This window comes from Ovis aries, chromosome 12, assembly GCF_016772045.2.
Source record: "Ovis aries strain OAR_USU_Benz2616 breed Rambouillet chromosome 12, ARS-UI_Ramb_v3.0, whole genome shotgun sequence".
NCBI lineage: Eukaryota > Metazoa > Chordata > Mammalia > Artiodactyla > Bovidae > Ovis > Ovis aries.
This window is the reverse complement of record NC_056065.1, coordinates 20,522,736-20,547,134: the sequence shown is the minus strand read 5'-3', so window position 1 is coordinate 20,547,134 and position 24,399 is coordinate 20,522,736. Positions and strand designations below refer to the sequence as shown.

Here is a 24,399-nt window from a genome sequence, read left to right as displayed (position 1 = left end):
CTCTGTTGTCTCCTTCTCCTCCTGCCCCCAATACCTCCCAGCGTCAGTCTTCTCCAGTGAGTCAACTCTTCGCATGAGATGGCCAAAGTACTGGAGTTTCAGCTTCAGCATCATTCCCTCCAAAGAAATCCCAGGGCTGATCTTCTTCAGAATGGACTGGTTGGATCTCCTTGCAACCCAAGGGACTCTCAAGAGTCTTCTCCAGGGGGGTGGTCCTAAGATGGTGGAGGAATAGGACGGGGAGACCACTTTCTCCCCCACAAATTCCTCAAAAGAACATTTCAATGCTGAGTAAATTCCACAATACAACTTCTGAAAGACGGCAGAGGATATCAGGCACCCAGAAAAGCAGCTCATTGTCTTCAAAAACAGGTAGGAAAAAATATAAAAGACAAAAAAGAGACAAAAGAGGTAGGGACGGAGCTCCGTCCCAGGAAGGGAGTCTTAAAAAGAGAAGTTTCCAAAAACCAGGAAACACTCTCACTGCCGAGTCTGTGGCGAGCCTTGGAAGCACAGAGGGCAACATAACAGGGAGGAAAAATAAATAAATAATTAAAACCCACAGTTTACGAGCCCAATGGTAACTCCCCCAGCAGAGAAGCAGCACAGACGCCTGCATCCGCCACTAGCAAGGGGGGGCTGGGCAGGGAGGCGCGGGCTGCATCGCTTACAATAAGGATCCGGCCTGAATGCCCCAAGTGTAATCAGAGCGAACTAACTTGGGCTTGCAAACCAGACTGTGGGATAGCTACCACGCAAAAAGCTTTAACATAAGACACTGCCAGGACCACGCACAGAACAAAGGACGGAAGAGAATTAGCTGGCTGCAGACCATCCCCCTCCAGTGACAGGCAGCCAGAGCCGGAAGGGCCAGAAGGGGGCAATAGCAGCCCCAGAAGGACATTAACCACCAAACTGCAAACAGGCTTCTTTGTTAACTAAGAATTCTTGGGGTTCTGGACAGTCATCATCCGCACGAGAAGGTGCGCCAGTTGTACACCCAGAAAACTGAGCAGCAGGGACAGGAGAGGCGATAAGTCACAGCGACTGCGCTCGCCAAACACCTGAGCTACTCCGACCAGGGAAGGGCACAAAACGCAGGCCCGAGTCTGCGCCTCTGAGGACTACCTGAGTGCCTGAGCCTGAGCGGCTTAGACCAGGGATGTGCATGCAGCCCAGGGCTGGCCTCAGATGGTTCCCAGCGGAGCAACCTAGAGCCTGAGCCCTGTGCGCTGCGAGTGGGGGCAGGCCCAGTGTGGCTTAGACACTGCGAGCACACGCCAGTGTTATTTGTTTGCAGAGTCCCTCCCTCCCCACAGCACGACTGAACAAGTGAGCCTAGAAAAAGTGTCCACCACCGCCCCCCTTGTGTCAGGGCAGAAATCAGACACTGAAGAGACCAGCAAACAGAAGAAGCTAAAACAGAGGGAACCGCCTTGGAAGTGACGGGTGCAATAGATTAAAACTCTGTCATTAGTACTAACTACATAGGAAGGGGCCTATAGATCTTGAGAAATATAAGCCAGACCAAGGAACCAACCAGAAATGAACTGACCCCACACTGCCCACAACAACACCAGAGAAAGTCCCAGGTATACCTTTACTATTTTTACAATCATTCTTTTTTTTTTTTTTTTGGTTGTTTTTTCTTCTTTTCTTCTTCTTTTTTTTTAACATTTTTAAATTTTTAAGTCCTCTATTTCTCCGTTAATTTTCATTTTTATAACCTACTATTACTTTAAAAAGACCCTATTTTTAAAGCAAACTTCATATATATATATTTTTTTCTTTTTAATAATTCTTGTGACTTTGTTTTTTTCTACTTCTTCTTTTCTTTAATATTGTATTTTTGAAAATCCAACCTCTACTCTAGATTTTTAATCTTTGCGTTTTGGTATTTGTAATCAATTTTGTACCTTCAAAAACCCAATCTTCAGTACCCATTTTTATATGAGAGTGAGATTACTGGCTTGATTGCTCTCTCCTCCTTTGGACTCTCCTTTTTCTCCACCAGGTCGCCTCTGTCTCCTCCCTCCCCCTTCTCTTCTCTACCCAACTCTGTGAATCTCTGTGTGTTCCAGATGGTGGAGAACACTTAGGGAACTGATTATTGGCTGGATCTGTCTCTCTCCTTTTCATTCCCCTCTTTTATCCTCCTGGCCACCTCTGTCTCCTTCCTCCCTCTCCTCTTCTCTGTATAACTTCGTGAACATCTCTGAGGGGTCCAGACTGTGGAGCGCACACAAGGAAGTGATTACTAGCTACTTTGCTTGCTCTTCTTTTGATTCCACCTCATCTCATTTGGGTCACCTCTAACTCCGCCTCCCTCTTCTCTTCTCCATGTAATTCTGTGAACCTCTCTGGGTGTCCAAACACTGTGGAGAAACTTTTCATCTTTAACCTAGATGTTTTTATCAATGGTGTGGTATAGAAGAAGTCTTGAGACTACTGTGAAAATAAAACTGAAAACCAGAAGCAGGAGGCTTAAGTCCAAATCCTGAGAACATCAGAGAACTCCTGACTCCAGGAAACATTAATTGATAGAAGCCCATCAAAAGCCTCCATACCTACACTGAAACCTAGCACCACCCAAGGGCCAACAAGTTCCAGAGCAAGACATACCACACAAATTCTCCAGCAACACAGGAACACAGCCCTGAGCTTCAATATACAGGCAGCTCAAAGTTACTCCAAAACCATTGACATCTTATAACTCATTACTGGACACTTCATTGCACTCCAGAGAGAAGAAATCCAGCTCCACCCACCAGAACACCGACACAAGCTTCCCTAACCAAGAAACCTTGACAAGCCACTGACACAACCCCACCCACAGTGAGGAAACTCCATAATAAAGAGAACTCCACAAATTGCCAGAATACAGAAAGGCCACACCAAACACAGCAATATAAACAAGATGAAGAGACAGAGGAATACCCAGCAGGTAAAGGAACAGGATAAATGCCCACCAAACCAAACAAAAGAGGAAGAGATAGGGAATCTACCTGATAAAGAATCCCAAATAATGATAGTGAAAATGATCCAAAATCCTGAAATCAAAATGGAATCACAGATAAATAGCCTGGAGACAAGGATTGAGAAGATACAAGAAAGGTTTAACAAGGACCTAGAAAAAATAAAAAAGAGTCAATATATAATGAATAAAGCAATAAATGAGATCAGAAACACTCTGGAGGCAACAAATAGTAGAATTATGGAGGCAGAAGATAGGATTAGTGAAATAGAAGATAGAATGGTAGAAATAAATGAATCAGAGAGGAAAAAAGAAAAACGAATTAAAAGAAATGAGGACAATCTCAGAGACCTCCAGGACAATATGAAACACTCCAACATTCAAATCATAGGAGTCCCAGAAGAAGAAGACAAAAAGAAAGACCATGAGAACATACTTGAGGAGGTAACAGTTGAAAACTTTCCTAAAATGGGGAAGGAAATAATCACCCAAGTCCAAGAAACCCAGAGTCCCAAACCGGATAAACCCAAGGTGAAACACCCCAAGACACATATTAATCAAATTAACAAAGATCAAACACAAAGAACAAATATTAAAAGCAGCAAGGGAAAAACAACAAATAATACACAAGGGGATTCCCATAAGGATAACAGCTGATCTTTCAATAGGAACTCTTCAGGCCAGGAGGGAATGGCAAGACATACTTAAAAAGATGAAAGAAAATAACCTACAGCCCAGATTACTGTACCCAGCAAGGATCTCATTCAAATATGAAGGAGAAATCAAAAGCTTTACAGACAAGCAAAAGCTGAGAGAATTCAGCACCACCAAACCAGCTCTCCAACAAATGCTAAAGGATATTCTCTGGACAGGAAACACAAAAAGGGTATATAAACCTGAACCCAAAACAATAAAGTAAATGGCAACAAGATCATACTTACCAATAATTACCTTAAACGTAAATGGGTTGAATGCCTAACCAAAAGACAAAGACTGGCTGAATGGATACAAAAACAAGACCCTTATATATGTTGTCTACAAGAGACCCATCTCAAAACAAGGGACACATACAGACTGGAAGTGAAGGGCTGGAAAAAGATATTCCATGCAAATAGAGACTAAAAGAAAGGAGGAGTAGCGATACTCATATCAGATAAAATAGACTTTCAAACAAAGGCTGTGAAAAGAGACAAAGAAGGACACTACATAATGATCAAAGGATCAATCCAAGAAGATATAACAATTATAAATATATATGCACCCAATATAGGAGCACCGCAATATGTAAGACAAATGCTAACAAGTATGAAAGGGGAAATTAACAAACACAATAATAGTGGGAGACTTTAATACCCCACTCACACCTATGGACAGATCAACTAAACAGAAAATTAACAAAGAAACACAAACTTTAAATGATACAATAGACCAGTTAGACCTAATTGATATCTATAGAACATTTCACCCCAAAACAATGAATTTCACCTTTTCTCAAGTGCTCACGGAAACTTCTCCAGGATAAATCAGATCCTGGGCCATAAATCTAGCCTTGATAAATTCAAAAAAAATTGAAATCATTCCAAGCATCTTTTCTGACCATAATGCAGTAAGATTAGATCAATTATAGGAGAAAAACTATTAAAAATTCCAACATATGGAGACTGAACAACACTCTCCTGAATAACCAACAAATCACAGAAAAAATCTAAATATGCATAGAAACGAATGAAAATGAAAACACAACAACCCAAAACCTGTGGGACACTATAAAAGCAGTGCTAAGGGGAAAGTTCATAGCAATACAGGCATACCTCAAGAAACAAGAAAAGTCAAATAAATAACCTAACTCTACACCTAAAGCAACTAGAAAAGGAAGAAATGGATAACCCCAGAGTTAGTAGAAGGAAAAAAATCTTAAAAATTAGGGCAGAAATAAATGCAAAAGAAACAAAAGAGACCATAGCAAAAGTCAACAAAGCCAAAAGCTGGTTCTTTGAAAGGATAAATAAAACTGACAAACCTTTAGCCAGACTCATCAAGAAACAAAGGGAGAAAAATCAATTCAATAACATTAGAAATGAAAATGGAGAGATCACAACAGACAACACAGAAATACAAAGGATCATAAGAGACTACTATCAGCAATTATATTCCAATAAAATGGACAACGTGGAAGAAATGGACAAATTCTTAGAAAAGTACAACTTTCCAAAACTGAACCAAGAAGAAATAGAAAATCTTAACATACCCATCACAAGCACGGAAATTGAAACTGTAATCAGAAATCTTCCAGCAAACAAAAGCCCAGGTTCAGTGGGCTTCACAGCTGAATTCTACCAAAAATTTCGAGAAGAGCTAACACCTATCCTACTCAAACTCTTCCAGAAAATTGCAGAGGAAGGTAAACTTCCAAACTCATTCTATGAGGCTACCATCACCCTAATACCAAAACCTGAAAAAGATGCCACAAGAAAAGAAAACTACAGGCCAGTATCACTGATGAACATAGATGCAAAAATCCTTAACAAAATTCTAGCAATCAGAATCCAACAACAATCTTAAAAAGATCATACACCATGACCAAGTGGGCTTTATCCCAGGGATGCAAGGATTCTTCAATATCCGCAAATCAATCAATGAAATTCATCACATTAACAAACTGAAAAATAAAAGCCATATGATTATCTCAATAGATGCAGAGAAAGCCTTTGACAAAATTCAACATCCATTTTGTGGCTCAGAGGTTAAAGTGTCTGCCTCCAATGCGGGAGACCCGGGTTCGATCCCTGGGTCGGGAAGATCCCTTGGAGAAGGAAATGGCAATCCACTCCAGTATTCTTGCCTGGAGAATCCCATGGACGGAGAAGCCTAGTAGGTTACAGTCCATGGGGTCGCAAAGAGTCGGACACGACTGAGCGACTTCACCTCATCTTATGATAAAAACTCTCCAGAAACCAGGAGTAGAAGGAACATACCTCAACATAATAAAAGCTATATATGACAAACCCACAGCAAACATTATCCTCAATGGTGAAAAATTGAAAGCATTTCCCCTAAAGTCAGGAACAAGACAAGGGTGCCCACTTTCACCGCTACTATTCAACATAGTTCTGGAAGTTTTGGCCATAGCAATCAGAGCAGAAAAAGAAATAAAAGGAATCCAAATTGGAAAAGAAGAAGTAAAACTCTCACTGTTTGCAGATGATGTGATCCTCGATGTAGAAAACCCTAAAGACTCCACCAGAAAATTACTAGAGCTCATCAGTGAGTATAGTAAAGTTGCAGAATATAAAAACACACAGAAATCCCTTGCATTCCTATACACTAATAATGAGAAAGTAGAAAAAGAAATTAAGGAAACAATTCCATTCACCATTGCAATGAAAAGAATAAAATACTTAGGAATATATCTACCTAAAGAAACTAAAGACCTATATATAGAAAACTATAAAACACTGGTGAAAGATATCAAAGAGGACACTAATAGATGGAGAAATATACCATGTTCATGGATTGGAAGAATCAATATAGTGAAAATGAGTATACTACCGAAAGTAATCTACAGATTCAATGCAATCCTTATCAAGCTACCAGCGGTATTTTTCACAGAGCTAGAACAAATAATTTCACCATTTGCGTGGAAATACAAAAAACCTCGAATAGCCAAAGCAATCTTAGGAAAGAAGAATGGAACTGGAGGAATCAACCTGCCTAAGTTCAGGCTCTACTACAAAGCCACAGTCATCAAGACAGTATGGTACTGGCACAAAGACAGAAATATAGATCAATGGAACAAAATAGAAAGCCCAGAGATAAACCCACACACCTATGGACACCTTATCTTCGACAAAGGAGTCGAGAATATACAATGGAGTAAAGACAATCTCTTTAACAAATGGTGCTGGGAAAACTGGTCAACCACTTGTAGAAGAATGAAACTAGATCACTTTCTAACACCATACACAAAAATAAACTCAAAATGGATTAAAGATCTAAACGTAAGACCAGAAACTATAAAACTCCTAGAGGAGAACATAGGCAAAACACTTTCCGACATAAATCACAGCAGGATCCTCTATGACCCACCTCCCCGAATACTGGAAATAAAAGCCAACAAAAACAAATGGGATCTAATTAAAATTAAAAGCTTCTGCACAACGAAGGAAACTATAAGCAAGGTGAAAAGACAGCCTTCTGAATGGGAGAAAATAATAGCAAATGAAGCAACTGACAAACAACTAATCTCTAAAATATACAAGCAACTTATGCAGCTCAATTCCAGAAAAATAAACGATCCAATCAAAAAATGGGCCAAAGAACTAAACAGACATTTCTCCAAAGAAGATATACAGATGGCTAGCAAACACATGAATAGATGCTCAACATCACTCATTATCAGAGAAATGCAAATTAAGACCACAGTGAGGTACCACTTCACACCAGTTAGAATGGCTGCGATCCAAAAGTCTACAAGCAATAAATGCTGGAGAGGGTGTGAAGAAAAGGGAACCCTCTTACACTGTTGGTGGGAATGCAAACTAGTACAGCCACTATGGAGAACAGTGTGGAGATTCCTTAAAAAACTGGAAATAGAACTGCCTTATGACCCAGCAATCCCACTGCTGGGCATACACAACAAGGAAACCAGAATTGAAAGAGACATGTGTACCCCAATGTTCATCGCAGCACTGTTTATAATAGCCAGGACATGGAAACTACCTAGATGTCCATCAGCAGATGAATGGATAAGAAAGCTGTGGTACATATACACAATGGAGTATTACTCAGCCCTTAAAAAGAATGCATTTGAAGCAGTTCTAATGAGGTGGATGAAACTGGAGCCGATTATACAGAGTGAAATTAGCCAGAAAGAAAAACACCAATACAGTATACTAGCACATATATATGGAATTTAGAAAGATGATAACGATAACCTTGTATGTGAGACAGCAAAAGAAACACAGATGTATAGAACAGACTTTTGGACTCTGCGGGAGAGAGAGAGGGTGGGATGATTTGGGAGAATGGCATTGAAACGTGTATAATATCATGTAAGAAATGAACTGCCAGTCTAGGTTCTATGCAGGATACAAGATGCTTGGGGGTGGTGCACTGGGATGACCCAGAGAGATGGTATGGGGAGGTAGGTGGGAGCGGGGGTTCAGGATTGGGAACTCATGTACACCTATGGCAGATTCATGTTGATGTATGGCAAAACCAATACAGTATTGTAAAGTAAAATAAAGTAAATTAAAACACACACACACACACACACACACACACACACACACACACACACAGAGTCTTCTCCAACACCGCAGCTCAAAAGCATCAATTCTTTGGTGCTCAGCTTTCTTCACAGTCCAACTCTCACATCCATACATGACCACTGGAAAAACCACAGCCTTGACTAGACGGACCTTTGTTGGCAAAGTAATGTCTCTGCTTTTGAATATGCTATCTAGGTTGGTCATAACTTTTCTTCCAAGGAGTGAGTGTCTTTTAATTTCATGGCTGCAGTCACCATCTGCAGTGATTTTGGAGCCCAAAAAAATAACGTCTGACACTGTTTCCATATATAAAAGATAGGAGATATTTGAAAAAGAGCATCTTTCTTTGTTTTCTAATAATAGATTTTACAAGGGCAGTATTTTAAGCTATACTGCACCCTACAAATACAAAGAATCTTTCTGGAAAGTGCACTTTATTTTTATTTTAGCATGTCATCAAAAATAAACCCTTCAATCTACCACTGATTATTTTAATGCTACTAAGTCATACATTTATATGAATAGAGTAGTTACATTCTGAGATGATTTTCTTCATAGAACACCAAACACTTAACATTTGATATCTGAAAATATTCCCAATCTGACAAATTCATGCAACTTCAGATCCTTTTATTTGGGGCATTTACATCTATTGTAGATCGGTAACATGAGAGAAAGGTGAAGCATGGGAAATGTTATCAGTAATGTTTGGGGATAAAAAGCAAAAGTATATGTGTTAGCTACCAAAATATCTAATATATTTTCTCAACATCTTTTTCTGGGGCACTTTTAGAATTTTTATTTTGAAATTTAAGTAATACATGCCATGAATATGGAAACTTACTTTCAAAACTAAGTACACTAAAATTTTACATATAGTATTTTGAACACTTAATTATGCTATTAGTACTGGGAAGTATATTCATGCTTGCAGATTAGATTGCCTTCACCCTCACACACTATTTATTTGATATCAAAACATAAATGACAGATATTTCTGAATTCAATTAGAAAAACAATATGCAGTGTCTCAAGAATCAAGGCAAACCTTCAAAGAAGTACAACTCCAATTCAAATACTTTTTTAAAAAAATAGAATTCTGAAAAAAATACTTCAAATTTTTCATGGTTTATAAGCTTTCACAATATAAATGAGTTTCTATGGAGTATGCTCACAAAATGGAAGTCATTTTCTTAACATATTATATACATGACATAGAGTGAAGGAAACACATTTACAGTGAATGCTAGTGCTCTTCATTATTTCTATAAGAAATGCCAACATGGCATTAGGTTACTGAGCTGCAAAGAGACTTGCACAGACACCCTTCCAATCCAGTCTTCTCATGACAAATAATTAGACAAATAACAAAAACACATTCAGAAAGAATATATAATAAAACAAATAAAATACTGACTATATACACAAAAATTGTATTTTATTTACCATAAGAATATTTTGGACTAGGATGTAATTTTTATATCATGGCTTAATTCTTAAAATATCAAAACTTGCCAGTCATACATAACTTCACTTGGGAGAGTCAATGTCATTGGGGAAAATCTTTCCTAAGGAAGAGAGGGAGAAAACTAGGACGTCTCCCCATTATTTGGCAAAAGTTGAGTGACTGCCTGGGTGAAAGGAATTTAAGAGAAACCGGATGTCAGGGAGAAAATGAAGAGTTCTGCACTAGCTATAATAAGTGTGAGTTCTCTTTGGATAAGCAGAGAAAATAACTGAAAAAGTAACACAGCAACATTTTTTTTTCTCTAATGCTGCTTACAGACAAGTTACATGATTAAATGAGGAAGGTAGAGAGAGCAAGCCATTTATAATACAACAGACAAATGACGATGCATTGCTAGTTAGACAACATAATAAGTACCATCTAATTTTCTCTTTAAAATCCATTTATTCTTCAAAACCCTAGATCATCATCAAGGGACTACATTTTCCAATTGAGGGATTACAGAGGAGGAAAATTACGCTTTATTAAATATTCCAATTTTTGTGAGCAAAATCTTTGCAAATTGCTGTTGGAATAGATGTAATAAAAAAGTTAAGGTCAACACTTGTATCTTTACAACCATCATGTGAAATATTTTCACAACTTTTGTACCTCAGAGTCTTTCATTGATATCCTTTAAGTCAGTTGCTGCCCAGATTATCAAGTTATCACTTTTTAGTCATCTGAAATTTTGGTTGTTAATATGTTAACATGCTAACAGATGTAAAATTTTCCCTAATAGTTTACAACCTTATCATAACCACCTAAAAAGTAACTCACAAATTAATCCAGAGTTAATGATGCAGATATCAATCTGGCACTTCTATAATAGAATTCACAAACTGTAGCCTTCTCAAAAGAAGTCTGGGAGTATGGTTTCCAGCATCTTGTTAGGATAACTATGAATGTTTAAATAACTAAATGAAGAATGCTTTTAGGATAAATTATATTGCATTTAGGTATAATTCGGAAAATATGCAGTTAAATATATTAAGAGAAATTAAATCCCCAACAATAATCGTCACAATGGAACAATTTCTTCAAATGAATTCTCAAGCAGGAAATCTGGTCTGTGAAATCCACGAGTAGAGTTCCATGCTCTCCTTGGCACACATTACGTAAGTGATATGTAGTGATAAGGAAACACACAATTAAGAGAAGTATTTGACTTCTCCTTTATTTCTGTGGTATGTGTTGCTGTTGGTTCCCTTTGCCATTTTATAAGACTTAAAGACATTTTTTAAGCACCAACTTGGAAATTTACCAAAAATTTTTTCAAAATACTATTTTATAGTGGTGTAAAGTCAATTCAAAGATACAAAAAAAATATAAAATGTTATCTGTAAGTTTAAAATCATCTTGATGGAAGCTTTCACATATTTGTCTTAGTGTAACACAAGTTAGATGTTTGATAAACTTCAATATTTAATTTGTATAATATTAAAACATGTAGTATAGGAAATTAATTTAAATTAATAAAAACAAATTAATCTTTTAATTATCTAGGACTCAGTCAATTTATTAATGTTAGTTTACTATTACTTTCTTCTCTTGGGTTTCCCTGGTAGCTCAGCTGGTAAAGAATCCACCTGCAATGCAACAGATCCCGGCTTGATTCCTGGGTTGGGAAGATCTGCTGGAGAAGGAAATAGCTACCCGCTCCAGTATTCTGGCCAGGAGAATTCCATGGACTGAATAGAGTCAGACACAACTGAAGCAACTTTCACTTTCTTTTCTTAACTAATCTTTATTGGAGTACTGTTGCTTTACAATGTTGCGTTAGTTTCTACTGTACAGCAAAGTGAATCAGCTATACATATATCCCCTCTTTTTTGGATTTCCTTCCCATTTCAGTCAGCACAGAACACTGAGTAGAGTTCCCTGAGCACTGATACTATCCCTGAGGTGTTGGATAGCATCTTACCCACAGTAGCGCTTGTTTCAAAATTGGAGACAATCCCTTCAAACCCTGCTACTTGCTTTATCAACTAAGTTGATGTCACATTCTACATCCTTAGTCATTTCAATAATTCTACATACCACCTTCATCAGGAGTAGTTCTCATCTCCAGAAACCACTTTCTTTACTCAGCCCTTAGAGGAAACTCCTTATTCATTCAAGTTTTATCAAGAGATGGCAGCAATTTAGCCTTCAGGCTCCACTTCTTCAGGCTCCACTTCTAAGGCTAGTTCTCTTGCTACCTGAAGTGACTTCCTGCACCAAAGTCTTGAACCCCTCAAAGGTATCCACAGAGCTGGAATCAATTTTTGCCAAGCTCTTGTTAATGTTGATATTTAAACTTCTTCCCATGAGTCAAAAATGTTCTTAATGGCTCCTAGAATGGTGACTTCTTTCCAGAATGTTTTCAATTGACATTGCGCAGATCCATCAGAGGAATCACTATCTATGGCAGGGATAGCCATACAAAATGTATTTCCTGAATAATAAAACTTGAAAGTCAAAATTATTCAGTTCATGGGCTGCAGAATGAATGTTGTGTTAGCAGGCATGAAAATGATATTAATCTCATACATTTCTGTCAGATCTTTTATATGACCAGGTACATTGTCAATGAGCAGTAATTCTTTTTTCAATATACTGTTAACATTTATTTCTCATCATCCCATGGAATACAGTCACAACATGAAAACTTCTTGGGGGCTCCTCTGTGCTGATCATGTCATATTTCAGCCAAGAAAGGTCCAAGTAGTTTGGTTTCTGATCCCCCTGTATAACCACTCTCAACTCGCCACTGCCAATTAAACCCCTTCCAACTACTACAAAACAATAAGAATTTTTTCAAAATAAAACCACTACTGATTTTCAAAGAAAAAAATCCCACCATTGGATATGAAAAGAACATTACCAGGATTTGACTTCCTTTCTCGATGGATACATTTATGATCATATCAGGTAGGAAAAACTACTTTTAATGAATCCTCTGGTTATTAGAGTTTGGGTGACATACAAAGTGATGAGTAAAGTATGTCTCTGTGTTTCAGTGAGCAGCAATATTTTGAAAGGGAATTTTTTTTTCTGAGAAGTAGGCCTCAAGAGTGGGCTTAAACTACTCAGTAAACCATGCTGTAAACAGATGTGCTGTCAACCAGGCTTTGCTGTTCCATCTACAGAGCATAGGCCAAGTTGACTTAGCATAACTCTTAATGGTCCTAGGATTTTCAGACTGATGAACGAACACTGGCTTCAACTCTGTCACCGACTGCATTAGCACCTAACAAGAGAGTCTACCTGACCTTTGAAACTCAGAAACAGGCAGTGACTTCTCCTCTCAAGCTATGAAAGTCCCTGGTGGCATTTTCTTCCACTATAAGTCTGTCTTATTTACAGTGAAATTTTGTTGCTTAGTGTAGCCATCCTTATTATTTTAGAGAGATCTTCTTGACAACTTGCTGCAGCTTCTGTTAATACATTAGCACTTGGCGGCTTCACCTTGCACTTTTATGTTATGGATATGGCTTTTTTCTTTAGACTTCATGAACCAATCTCTGCTACCTACAAACTTTTCTTCTGCAGCTTTCTCACTTCTCTCAGCCTTCATAGAACTGAAGAGAGTTAGGAGATTGCTCTGGATTAGGCTTTGGCTTAAGGGAATGCTGTGGCAGTTTGATCCTCTATCCAGATTAGTAAAACATTCTCCATATAGGCCATAAGGCTGTTTCTGTATGAACTAGAGCAGCACTTTTAATTTCTTTCAAGAACTTTTCCTCTGCATTCACAACTTGGCTAACTGGTTCACGAGGCCTAGGTTTCAGCCTATCTTGGCTTTAGACATGCTTTCCTCATTAAGCTTAACCATTTCTTGCTTTTGATTTAAAGTGAGAAACGTATGATTCTTCCTTTAGAACATTTAGAGACCATTATAAGGTTATTCATTGACTTGATTTCAATATTTTTGTGTCTCAAGGAATAGGGATGCCAGAGGACAGGGAGAGAAATAGGAGAATGACCAGTCAGTGGAGCAGTCAGAACACACACAACATTTATCAATTAAGTTCATTGTCTTACATTAGCATGGTTTCTGGTGCCCCAAAACAAGAAAATAGTAACATCAAAAATCACTCATCATAGAATAACCATAAATACATAGTAATAATAATAATAAAGTTTGAAATATGGTGATATTTACTAAAATGTGACACAGAAACATGAAGCGAGCAAATGCTCCTGGAAAAATGGAGCTGACAAAAACTTGTTCAATGAAGGGTTGCCACAGGCCTTCAATTTGTTTTTTTAAAAAGTGCAATATCCAAGAAGTGTGATGTGGCAAAGTACAATATAATGAGCTACGCCTATAGCTTTTACTATAACGTCAGTATGTGAGAATAGGGCTAATAATGGTAAAATTTTAAATGATACAGAGAGTATTAGAGATTTAGAAGATCGTTATAACATAAGTGGTCAAAATACACTAATGAAACAGAAAATTTAAAAGATCATAAATACAATAACAGCTAAATGTACAGTACTTACTTTGTTGGGTATTTTTCTAAGTAATTAATATGAGTTCCTAATTCAGTCATCATAACATAACATCATAACCCAACAGTCATCCATAACAGTTTAAGGAAGGTAAAGTAGTTCCCCTTTCCAAAGATGAGAAAACTCAGATACAGGGAATTTAAATAAACTGCTCAAAATCAGGCACATAAGCAGTCATTTGAAACTAGAAAATCTGACGCCAGAATAGTCTGATCAAGCTGGTGTCTTTATTAGAAGAGGGAGGGACACCAACCACAGCACTCTCGCTGCCTGGATGCACACCAAAGATGCCCTGAGGACACCACCAGAGGAGCGCCAGCAAGCGAGGCCTCACCAGAAACCAACCCCGAGAGCACTTTGATCTTGGACTTCTGGCCCCCTGGATTGTGAAAAAACAAATACAACCCACCAGGTCTGTGGTATTTTATTATGGCAACCTGAGCGGACTAACATAGTAACAAAAGTACATATGAAGAACACAAAAGACTGTATGACAGCAAGAGTGTGTTAGAAAATGAACGGAAAAAAAAAAAAGAGCTTTTCACCATCACAATAAAACATAAGTTTCTTAGGAATAAGTCTAATAATAAACATGTAGAATCCATGTGAGAAAACAATTTCTATTGAGAGATGTGTGCTCTTGGATAAGAAAGTTGAACTTCATTAAAATCAAGGAAATGCTAACTAATACATAACATCACATCTATCCAATCAGCAAAAAATTTTAAGGTTGACAGTAATAAATAATGGAAGGACTACTGTAGTATCACTGTTGTAAACTAAATGTGAACAGTTCTTTGTAAAATATAATCTTATGGAACAAATTTGAAAATGTATTCAATATATATCCTCTAATCAGTAATACGTTTCTCTCATGTGAACCAGGAGATTTATAAAGGAATCAACACAATAGTCACATCAAAATCATTGATTAGAGCAGCTGCAAGTAATACATATTTTTCTCCAATAAATGGATAAATTGTGGCAACTCATGCGTGGAATACAACAGTGGAAAAAATTAAATGCAAGTAAAGGGCTTCCCTTGTGGCTCAGCTGGTAAAGAATCTGCTGCAAGGTGGGAGACCTGGGTTCAATCCCTGGGTTGGGAAGATGCCCTGGAGAAGGGAAAGGCTACCCACTCCAGTATTCTGGCCTGGAGAATTCCATGGTCTGTATAATCCATGAGGTTGCAAAGAGCTGGACATGACTGAGCGACTTTCACTTTCACTATACATGGTAAGAGGGCTTACCAGGCGGTGCTAGTGGTAAAGAACCCGCCTCCTAATGCAGGGGACATAAACCATGGGTTCAGTCCCTGGGTGGAGAAGATTCCCTGGAGGAGGGCATGGCCACCCACTCCAGTATTCTTGCTTGGAGAATCCAAAGGACAGCAAAACCTTCTACAGTCCATAGGGTCACAAAGAATCAGACAAGACTGAAGCAACTTAGCATGCATGCATGCATACACAGTAAGTGTGTGGTATAGAAAGCTGTTTGAAAAGTACACGTGATTTGATTTACACATTTATACAAATACATTTATATAAAACGCCTAAGATATGCAAAACTAGCTATTGCTCAGGAATACAAATATGTAATAAAAGCATAAAAGCAAAGAAGTATTTAAAATTCAGGATAACAGATCTCTGTCATTGGAAACAGAAAAGAAGAAACCATTGAGAGCACCACACAAGACTTCTAAATAACAGGAATGTCTTCTCTCTAAGCCAGGTAAAGATTTCATTAATTTATTATTTTATAAATAATATTCTGGTATTCTGTATCATCTTGACACATAATAAAGACATTTTTTAAATGTACAAACTATTATGTATAAAATAAGCTATAAAGTTATACTGTATAACACAGGAAAAATAGCCAATATTCTACAATAACTATAAAAGAGCACAATCTTTAAAAACTGTGAGTCACTATGCTCTACACTTATAACTTGTATAATACTGTACATCAACTACAACTTTTAAAAAAAGCCTTAAAAGCCAAAAATAAATTCAACAGAATAAAACATATATATAATATACAAAAGTTTGGTGCATTAAAGAACAGAGTTAATATAAAATAATAAAGATTCTGCAAAAATTTCACAGCAAATTAAAAGCGAACTAAATGAAGTACATAATAATAGACCCAATCCCCTTTAAAATAATTCCACAGAATTAACCATTTGTTATTATATCTAGCAAAAATATTTCCAATATTTGAGATAAAGTATCAGTACTTTCAGAAAACTGGATGTTTCAAGAAACCTATGACCTAAAAATTCTAGATAAAAGATGTTAAGATCTTTTTAAGGCATAAATGACCTGGGGAAAGATTAAGGGGATTCCTTGGAAGAAAGAACTGACAAGAAAGTGCATTCCAGTGAGCGAGATAGTCAGCTTATGTCACATGGTATATACACATCCGTAGAGGTCATAATATGGCAAATGGTCAAGAAATAGACATCTGGGCTTTGGGTACAGCAAGAGGTTAGACCAGAGCACATGGTATAAAATCCATCATTTCTGAAAAATAATGTTTTCAGTAGGTGAAAAGCAGATTCTTTACCGCTGAGTCACCAGGGAAGCCCACTTAGGTTATAATAATTACAGACTAACATGGTCAGTACTAATCTACTGAAAATCTTGGAAATTAATATCATATTTATTCATGAGTTAAAATTAAAATCAGAAACTCTCGAACTCATTTTTAAGACTATAATTGAAAATTTCCACACAATGTGACAAACCTATCTGAAACAAAATATTGATGAAAAAGCTACGAAAGTGTAAATTTATACATCTCAACACTACATATCCAAACTATTCTATAGGTTAAACACTATTTTTCAATATAGTATAACACAAAAGTGGTTCTGTCCTAAAGGCATAATAAACTAGAGTATATGCAAAAATGTATGCATATTCAAATGCACAATACTTTATAATAAAAAATTGTATAAGCTTATATTTTCCCTGATGGTTGCTGACCTCTGGAATTCAGGTACAAGGATAATCAGAGGGAGAACGCTGAAGAACTTTAGTCCCAGATATATCGTCAGAGAGACAGAAAAAGCATTTAAACTGAATATTTGATTATTGAAGACCATCCTCCTAAGCAAAATATTTTCCCTCAATTACACTTAATTATTTAATTGTTTACATTTACTAATGAAATGAAACAACACAAAACAAACAACTGTCGGGGGCTGTTTTCAGCAGACACATAATCATCCATCAGCGTGTACAGAAAGATTCTTAAAATTATATGAAGCTGGTCTGTTTAAAGAGAAAGGCATATTTTATCCCAATCAATGCATAAGAGTAAAATTATCCATAACTGAGGCATGTTTCTCTGATGTACAGTTCAGCTGTAATGATCCCCACACACTGCTCTTGCACATCAATTATGATAATCATAATCACGGTCGTTGAACTGGGTGTTCATTATTATCAGGATGCTGGTGACAGCAGATTCAATCACCGGGTGCTATGGGCAAGCAGTCACAGTCCCACCCAAGTTTCTGCAGACAGCGACGTGCCACATTAAATCTATGATGTGTTCCACATCCCACTCCATTCCAAACGCTGTCGACGGTAAAGGTCAACTTTATGTTCTGTGCAATATGCTTAGGCTCTCTAAATTAATTCTTTGGAGTACTAGATATTTTTATGCTTTGTAGCTTATAAAATTCTGTTTAGGACCAAAATGCATGTGAAAATAACACAAAAGGGCTGATCTACTGCTGTAATTCACCTATAATAAGGCATAGGAGGAGAAGCTCTGTCAACATGAACCATCTGAAAAGTCTCTTCTTGAATTTTGCGAATATGGGAAAACATGAAGTGGTTCTATTATAGTCAGTTGTCCAAAATGCATATGAAACTCATTCTTATTCAGATAAAGGCCTGAGACTATCATTTCTGCTTCAGTAAATATGAACATGATCAGATGTTTTGACAATCAAAAGAATGTTTTTAGTAGACAATTTTTTCTTGGCCAACTCTTTTAGACCTAGTCAGATAGATGAAATTAATGGTGACTAATAGATTCCACTTATTTAATTTCATTTCTTTTTCAGATATTGAGATCAGCACAACAAAGAATTTATAAATACAAAGTCTTTAGGTGAACTTAAAAAAAGTTTGACCATTTAAGACACAGATCTAGAATCTAACAATTAACTTGGAGCATTTTACAGTTAGATAAAAGAAATATGAGTAAGTTATATGATATATATACTTTATTATTGATTTCCATAAATTCAAAAAATGATATATATTATTTTTCAGTACTGATTTTCATACTGTCAGGAAAATTATATTATTTGCTCTTAATCTGCTGACTTTGTGATGTCTTTCTGTACTGTTCATGTTAATAGCATTAAAATAAAACAAAAATATTAAATACTATTTATTAACCGATTTAATGTGAATATGATTAGAGAAAGAAAACATTTTACTTTTCTCTCAATGTACACCCTTTATCTTAGTTGTATAACAAATGGCCTGACAGTTACAACCTCCATGCTTAAAGAAAACAAAAGAGAAAAAAATTCTCCAGGCAGACAAACTTAAAACATGATGCAAAGAGTGGAGAACAGGAACCAAATATATTTGTTTCTTAATTTCAGTAAATCTAATGCATTCAACTAAATCTTATGTGTATTTAAATGTTTGTAAATAGCCCATCTCCCAATAGAAGCAGCATAAAACTATACCAGTCTTTTCCCTCTTCAACATTTTGAACTTAACAACTCACTAAAACAATCCTTCATCTACTAGTAACGAATAAGTTGTGGTCTCATGTCTCCAAAATCAATAAACAAAGTTTTATATAAAATAAAGAAAAATCTGCAGGCTTTTAATCATTTATTGGGCACAAATTCACCCAGATCACTGAGCAGTAAGTCAAAACATAACATATTTTCATAGAAACAATAGAATGGCTACCTTTGTACTTTGTAGAATCTATTGGCTACACAGGAATAATTTGTCAATTTAATAAGGTTATTTTAAGAGATCAGAGGAAGTAGAAAAGAAGGAAATGAGGAATAAAATTAAATTTGCGTTTAATATCTTTCTATGTGATTTTGTGCAAGTGGATTAATGATTTATTAAGACATAAGGAATCTCTACACTTTCTTAGTTTTCAGGATCTAAAAGAATGATTATTTGTCATTAACTTTTCAAGTATGTGTACTTTCTAAAAGTATACAGAGGCAACAATGATTCCTCCAAAAGAACAAAATAAACTTTTTTTTTTATTAGTGAATATCCAAGAGTCTCTATAACTTGATTAATCTAGTAAGATGAATGCATAGTCTTGGAATATGTCAAACATATGAATAAACCTATAGCATAAAACCCAAAAGAACCATATTATTTTAGGAAAGAAACACTGGCATAAGGATTTTTCTTATACTGGAGTAGTGCAGTGTCTTCAGGTAAGTCATTTACATTTTAAGGAAACGAAATGAGATTTTCCTTGAATTAAATAGAATGGTGACGGCTTAACAACAAAAAAATAAAATTCACGTCAAATAGAAAAATGAGATGTAGATCACATTATGTACATTCAAAATACAAAATTAAAAGGTTTAAAAATCATATTTACCCTATATTCTGAATGGCTGCATATTAGGTAAAAAACAAATGCCTAGCATAGTCTTGGTATGGATTTTTAATGTAATAATATTATTATCAACTTTCAGGTTTATCAGTCAGTGGACCAGATTGAACTACTCATTGTAAATATTCCTTATGCCATGGAATTACTGTTTAGTGTTCTAGAAGACTATTTAAAAAAACAACAACAACAAAACAAAAAGACTTAGCAGCTACAAAAGAAAAAGCGACTTCCTAAGGAATCCAAGCACGAGTTCCTTTTGACAATGCCATTATTTACAATGTCCTTAAAAAACAACTTTTCTTAGAATTTGGCAAAGAAAGATCTCATTTCCCTTAAAGGTCTAACATGTTTCTTTCACTTGAGCAGTGAGGATGCCTCTGCAACTTTTGTTCTCTGCATCTTAGATACCAACAGGTTGCATTTCCTAAGTCTCTGACCACCACAGTCACGTGTAAGCATGCTCATTGCTCAGTCATGTGAGGCTCTTTGCAGCTCCAAGGACTGCAGCCCGCCTAGGTGCTTTGTCCATGGGATTCTCCAGGCAAGTATACTGGAGTGGGTTGCCATGCCCTCCTCCCAGTCCTCCTTTATTTTGTGGGCATAGGTGCTCTTCTCATCTAAGATTGTTTCCCCATGTTTAAATTTCTAGAATATGGCCTACGTTGTATTTGCCACTTGATAAGGTGCCCTCAGGGTCTTTCCTGGTGGCTCAGCAGTAAAGAATCCACCTGCAATGCAGGATACATGTGTTCGATCCCTGGATTGGGAAGATCCCCTGAAGAAGGGCATGGCAACCCACTCCAGTATTCTTACCTGGAGAATTCCATGAACAGAAGAGCCTGGCGGGCTATAGGTCATAGGGTCGCAAAGAGTCGGACATGACTGAAGCAACTTAGCACGCACGCACGTAAGCAGGTGTCTTAAATCCTTTTGGTAGGAGACTGTAAATGAATAACTCCTCATTGACAGACTACTAATAGAAACAATAGGTGTGGTAGTGTATGGAACTCAGTAGCTTTAGGCCCTTTCCAGAATATAATTTCCTGCTCTACTTTGTCTGTATAATTTTGATATAAGTTTGAGTTTCTAATTGCTAGACAATAGGTTAAAAACCTAGTAAGAACTTTCCTTGTTACCTCCTATTGTGTAAGACATGTAGGTAGGTGTTTTCCCATATTAGAAATTTTAGTTTAAGTGCCAGCAATTATAATTCTGGAGTCCAAAAGTAAATGTTTATCTGCTTTTTCCTTTTCTATGTCAAATATATAGATAGGATATCACATATATCTCCCCTTCCTTTCTTCCTTCTTCCCTCCTACCCTCCCCTCCTTCCTTTTTCCCTTCCTTTCTTCTTCCTTCTTTCCTACATACCTATCTACATATACATGGAGGTTGAAAGAAAGCAAGAAAGCACTGATCTCCATGCCTGAGAGTTAGCTTAACACTATTCCACAGATTCAGACTTGACCCTAATTGGCTTTGCCAAAGCTAATGATCCATGCCATTGACCACAGGGTGGCCAAACCATAAAACACAAGAACACAACAAAAAAAAAAATCCACAAAAAAACTTAAACCTCTTACTGACACAGTAAGCTGCACTATCTTCCTATAGTAAGAAAGCTAGTTAGTAAATAGCTAAAAATAACTCTGTAACCATGAGGGTGTTAGTTGTCATCAGAGTATATTTGCTATAATCAGGGTCCATTTTTAGCCTTTTCAAAGAAACATTATTTTCTTTTTAATGTTGCATTGACTCACCTTGTTACAGATCCATCTCTTAGGATTTTCATCTCGGAAATGTTGAGTTCCATAAGCATCAGGCCCATATTTGCTTGATAAATGCATTGTCGGGACGTATTTTTTGTTTTTGTGATAGGAAGAAAATGGCAAAAACCTGAAAGAACATTAAGGTCATCATCTTAATTTGATTTGTAGAGACATTTGATTTAAAAAAAAAGAATTTAAAGAAGTCATAAACTATAGGGAAAATAACACATGGCTTGGAATCAGAACACCAGGTCTTCACTGCAATCTTGGCCACTGACTATCTCTGTTACTAACTTCTACGTATCTTCATTTCTTATTCCACAAATGGAGACACTAAAATTTTACAGAATTTTGTGGGTCTCAAATATTTGCTAAATATAGAGAATGTTAATTAATGAATTAACTGTGCCAAGTAACTCAAAACTCATCAGATAAGTAAAAATGCCCTTAATAAGATGGTACTCCCCAAATGTAAAGGATGGCTACTATTGCAACTCTCATTGAAATGGGCTTTCTTCACATCTTAACCTCCCAAATAATAAAGGCATTCTTGGTACAGAGTATGGATAAAGAAGCTTTTGAGTCAGTCAGACCTATATTTGCATCTTAGCTTTGGCCCTGCTATCTATGTTCCCTCATGCTATGGAGTAAACTGGAAGGAAAGTGTTAGTTGCTCTAACTGTTTGAGAATCCATGAACTGTAGCCCACTAGGCTCTTCTATCTATGGGATTTTTTTCCAGGAAAGAATATGGAGTGGGTCATCACTCACTTCTTCAGGGGATCTTCCTGACCCAGGGATCAAACCCAGGTCTCCTGCATTGCAGGCGGATTCTTTACCATTTGAGCCATAAATGAACAACTTAATATACACAAAACTTAACATGGTGCTGAAAACAATGAGTAAGTATTCAATAAATAATGGTATTGCAAAAGTAGAAGTAGCTTATTGTTATAGCTCTCAGTATTGGCACCACTATCACCATCACCATCATCATTATCATCATTGGTTTTAATGTTATTTTGATCAACATAAAAATAAAAATTTTAAACTCTCACAGGACATCTAAGATCATGATACATTTATAGTGTAACCTGATGAATTGTTTAACCCCTCATCAAAACCTTCTGAAATAAGAGTAAAGGGATTTTTTTTTTTAAGTTATAAGTTCATAGGAAAGAGGACAAAAGAGAAAAAACAGAAGAGGAAAATGCTAACAAATTTTTGGCAGGTGGAATGCAGATAGAAAAGTCGAGTTCCAAAAGAGGAAGAGGCCAAAGAGAAATTATGCCATTAGTCCTGCAGAATCCTGGAAGATTCTGGAAACTACTGCAATGGGTGAGAGTGAAGAATAAAGCTGAAAACAGGTGAGAAACCTATGCAACCCCCCAGGTTTCTCTCCCAATTCATATATTCATAAAAGAGTGTATTCTCATAAATATTACATCAGAAAGCTCCGGGCTGAGGCAAGCAGGCCAGAGTGAGGCACCAAATGAAATATATGAATTCTAATTCAAAGATTACTCCCTGAACTCTTCCCTTGCTCCTCTTGAAGTGACCTGGCAGCTTGACTAATAGATTTCAGAAGACTAACTGTTTCTTCTCAAAAGATACTGAGAGTTCCCAGTTCAACAACTTCAAATATCAACATTTGGAAATTCCTTAATTAAAAGGTCATATCCCAGTGTCTATCAGTCAAATAAGCCACTCTCACACACAAATACACTTTTTAATCCGATGGTTAGAGTTTCTTTTTTAATGTGAATTTATGAATGGATTGTCATTTGGGGAAACTACCAAGATGGAGGGCTTTCCTAGTGGCTCAGATGGTAAAGAATCTGCCTGCAATGCAAGAGACTTGGGTTCGATCCCCGGATTGGGAAGATCCCCTGGAGAAGGGAATGACAACCCACTCCAGTATCCTTGTCTGGAGAATCCCACGGACAGAGGATCCTAGTGGGCTACAGTCCATGGGGGTCACAAAGAGTCGGACACAACTGAGCAACTAACATCAAGATGGAAGAAAAACTCATATATAAATATGAGATAATCTAGAAGAAACATATAATATAGGAAAGAGGAGTAAACATCAGAAAATTTTAATTAATATAATCAAAGGAGACATGGTATCAATAATATTAGAGCTAGATCCTGTTTTAAATACAAGAAAGTTTTAGAGGGAAAAAAGCAAGCGCTGGGAAGTAAGTATTTAATTTACAACTAAATTAAATATTCTGCCAAGAAAAATACTTTGAAATTCATGAAAAAATGAAATTGAGGTTAAACAAATTTTGGCACAGATGTTGATATTTTCACATATATTATCTTATGTGATTTATTATAATCTTATATTATCTTATTTAATTAAGACAAGGAAAGGGCCTTTATAAAAATCCCAATTCAATTGAAATTTCTTCCATTATATTCCTGAACTTGTTTAAAAAATAAGCTTAGAAAATGTGTTATTTCATCAAGTTTCACACCTCTCCACAATTTCTTTTTAATGTTTATTAAGAAATTCTTTTTAAATATTTTTCCTAAGAAAATACCCTCTACATCTATTTAAGATAAAAAATAAACAGAACACAGAGCTTTGAATATACAAAATTACACAAGCATGTATTATATATGCCCTTGGGAAAAGAGCTCTCATGTAAGACAGATTATGGTCCTTCCAGTGCTAATTTGCACATGGGATGGACAACACTCACACAAAAAATTAATGTGGCCCCAATGTCCCTTAGTATAC

At 36.6% G+C, this 24,399-nt stretch overlaps 1 protein-coding gene across 5 annotated transcripts in view; it reads right to left on the bottom strand.

Moving 5' to 3' along the window:
- Positions 1 to 24,399, bottom strand: part of SPATA17 (spermatogenesis associated 17) — a 248,621-nt gene that overhangs the window by 51,618 nt on the left and 172,604 nt on the right. For 3 of the 5 annotated variants that reach the window (XM_012187039.4, XM_012187041.5, XM_060396033.1), the window contains exon 9: positions 21,643 to 21,778. In XM_012187039.4, coding sequence (XP_012042429.1) covers positions 21,643 to 21,778 — 136 coding nt within the window. Of the gene's footprint in view, positions 1 to 11,472; positions 17,839 to 21,642; positions 21,779 to 24,399 lie in introns of those variants that run through there. The other 2 variants (XM_060396032.1, XM_060396034.1) reach the window with 2 other exon arrangements.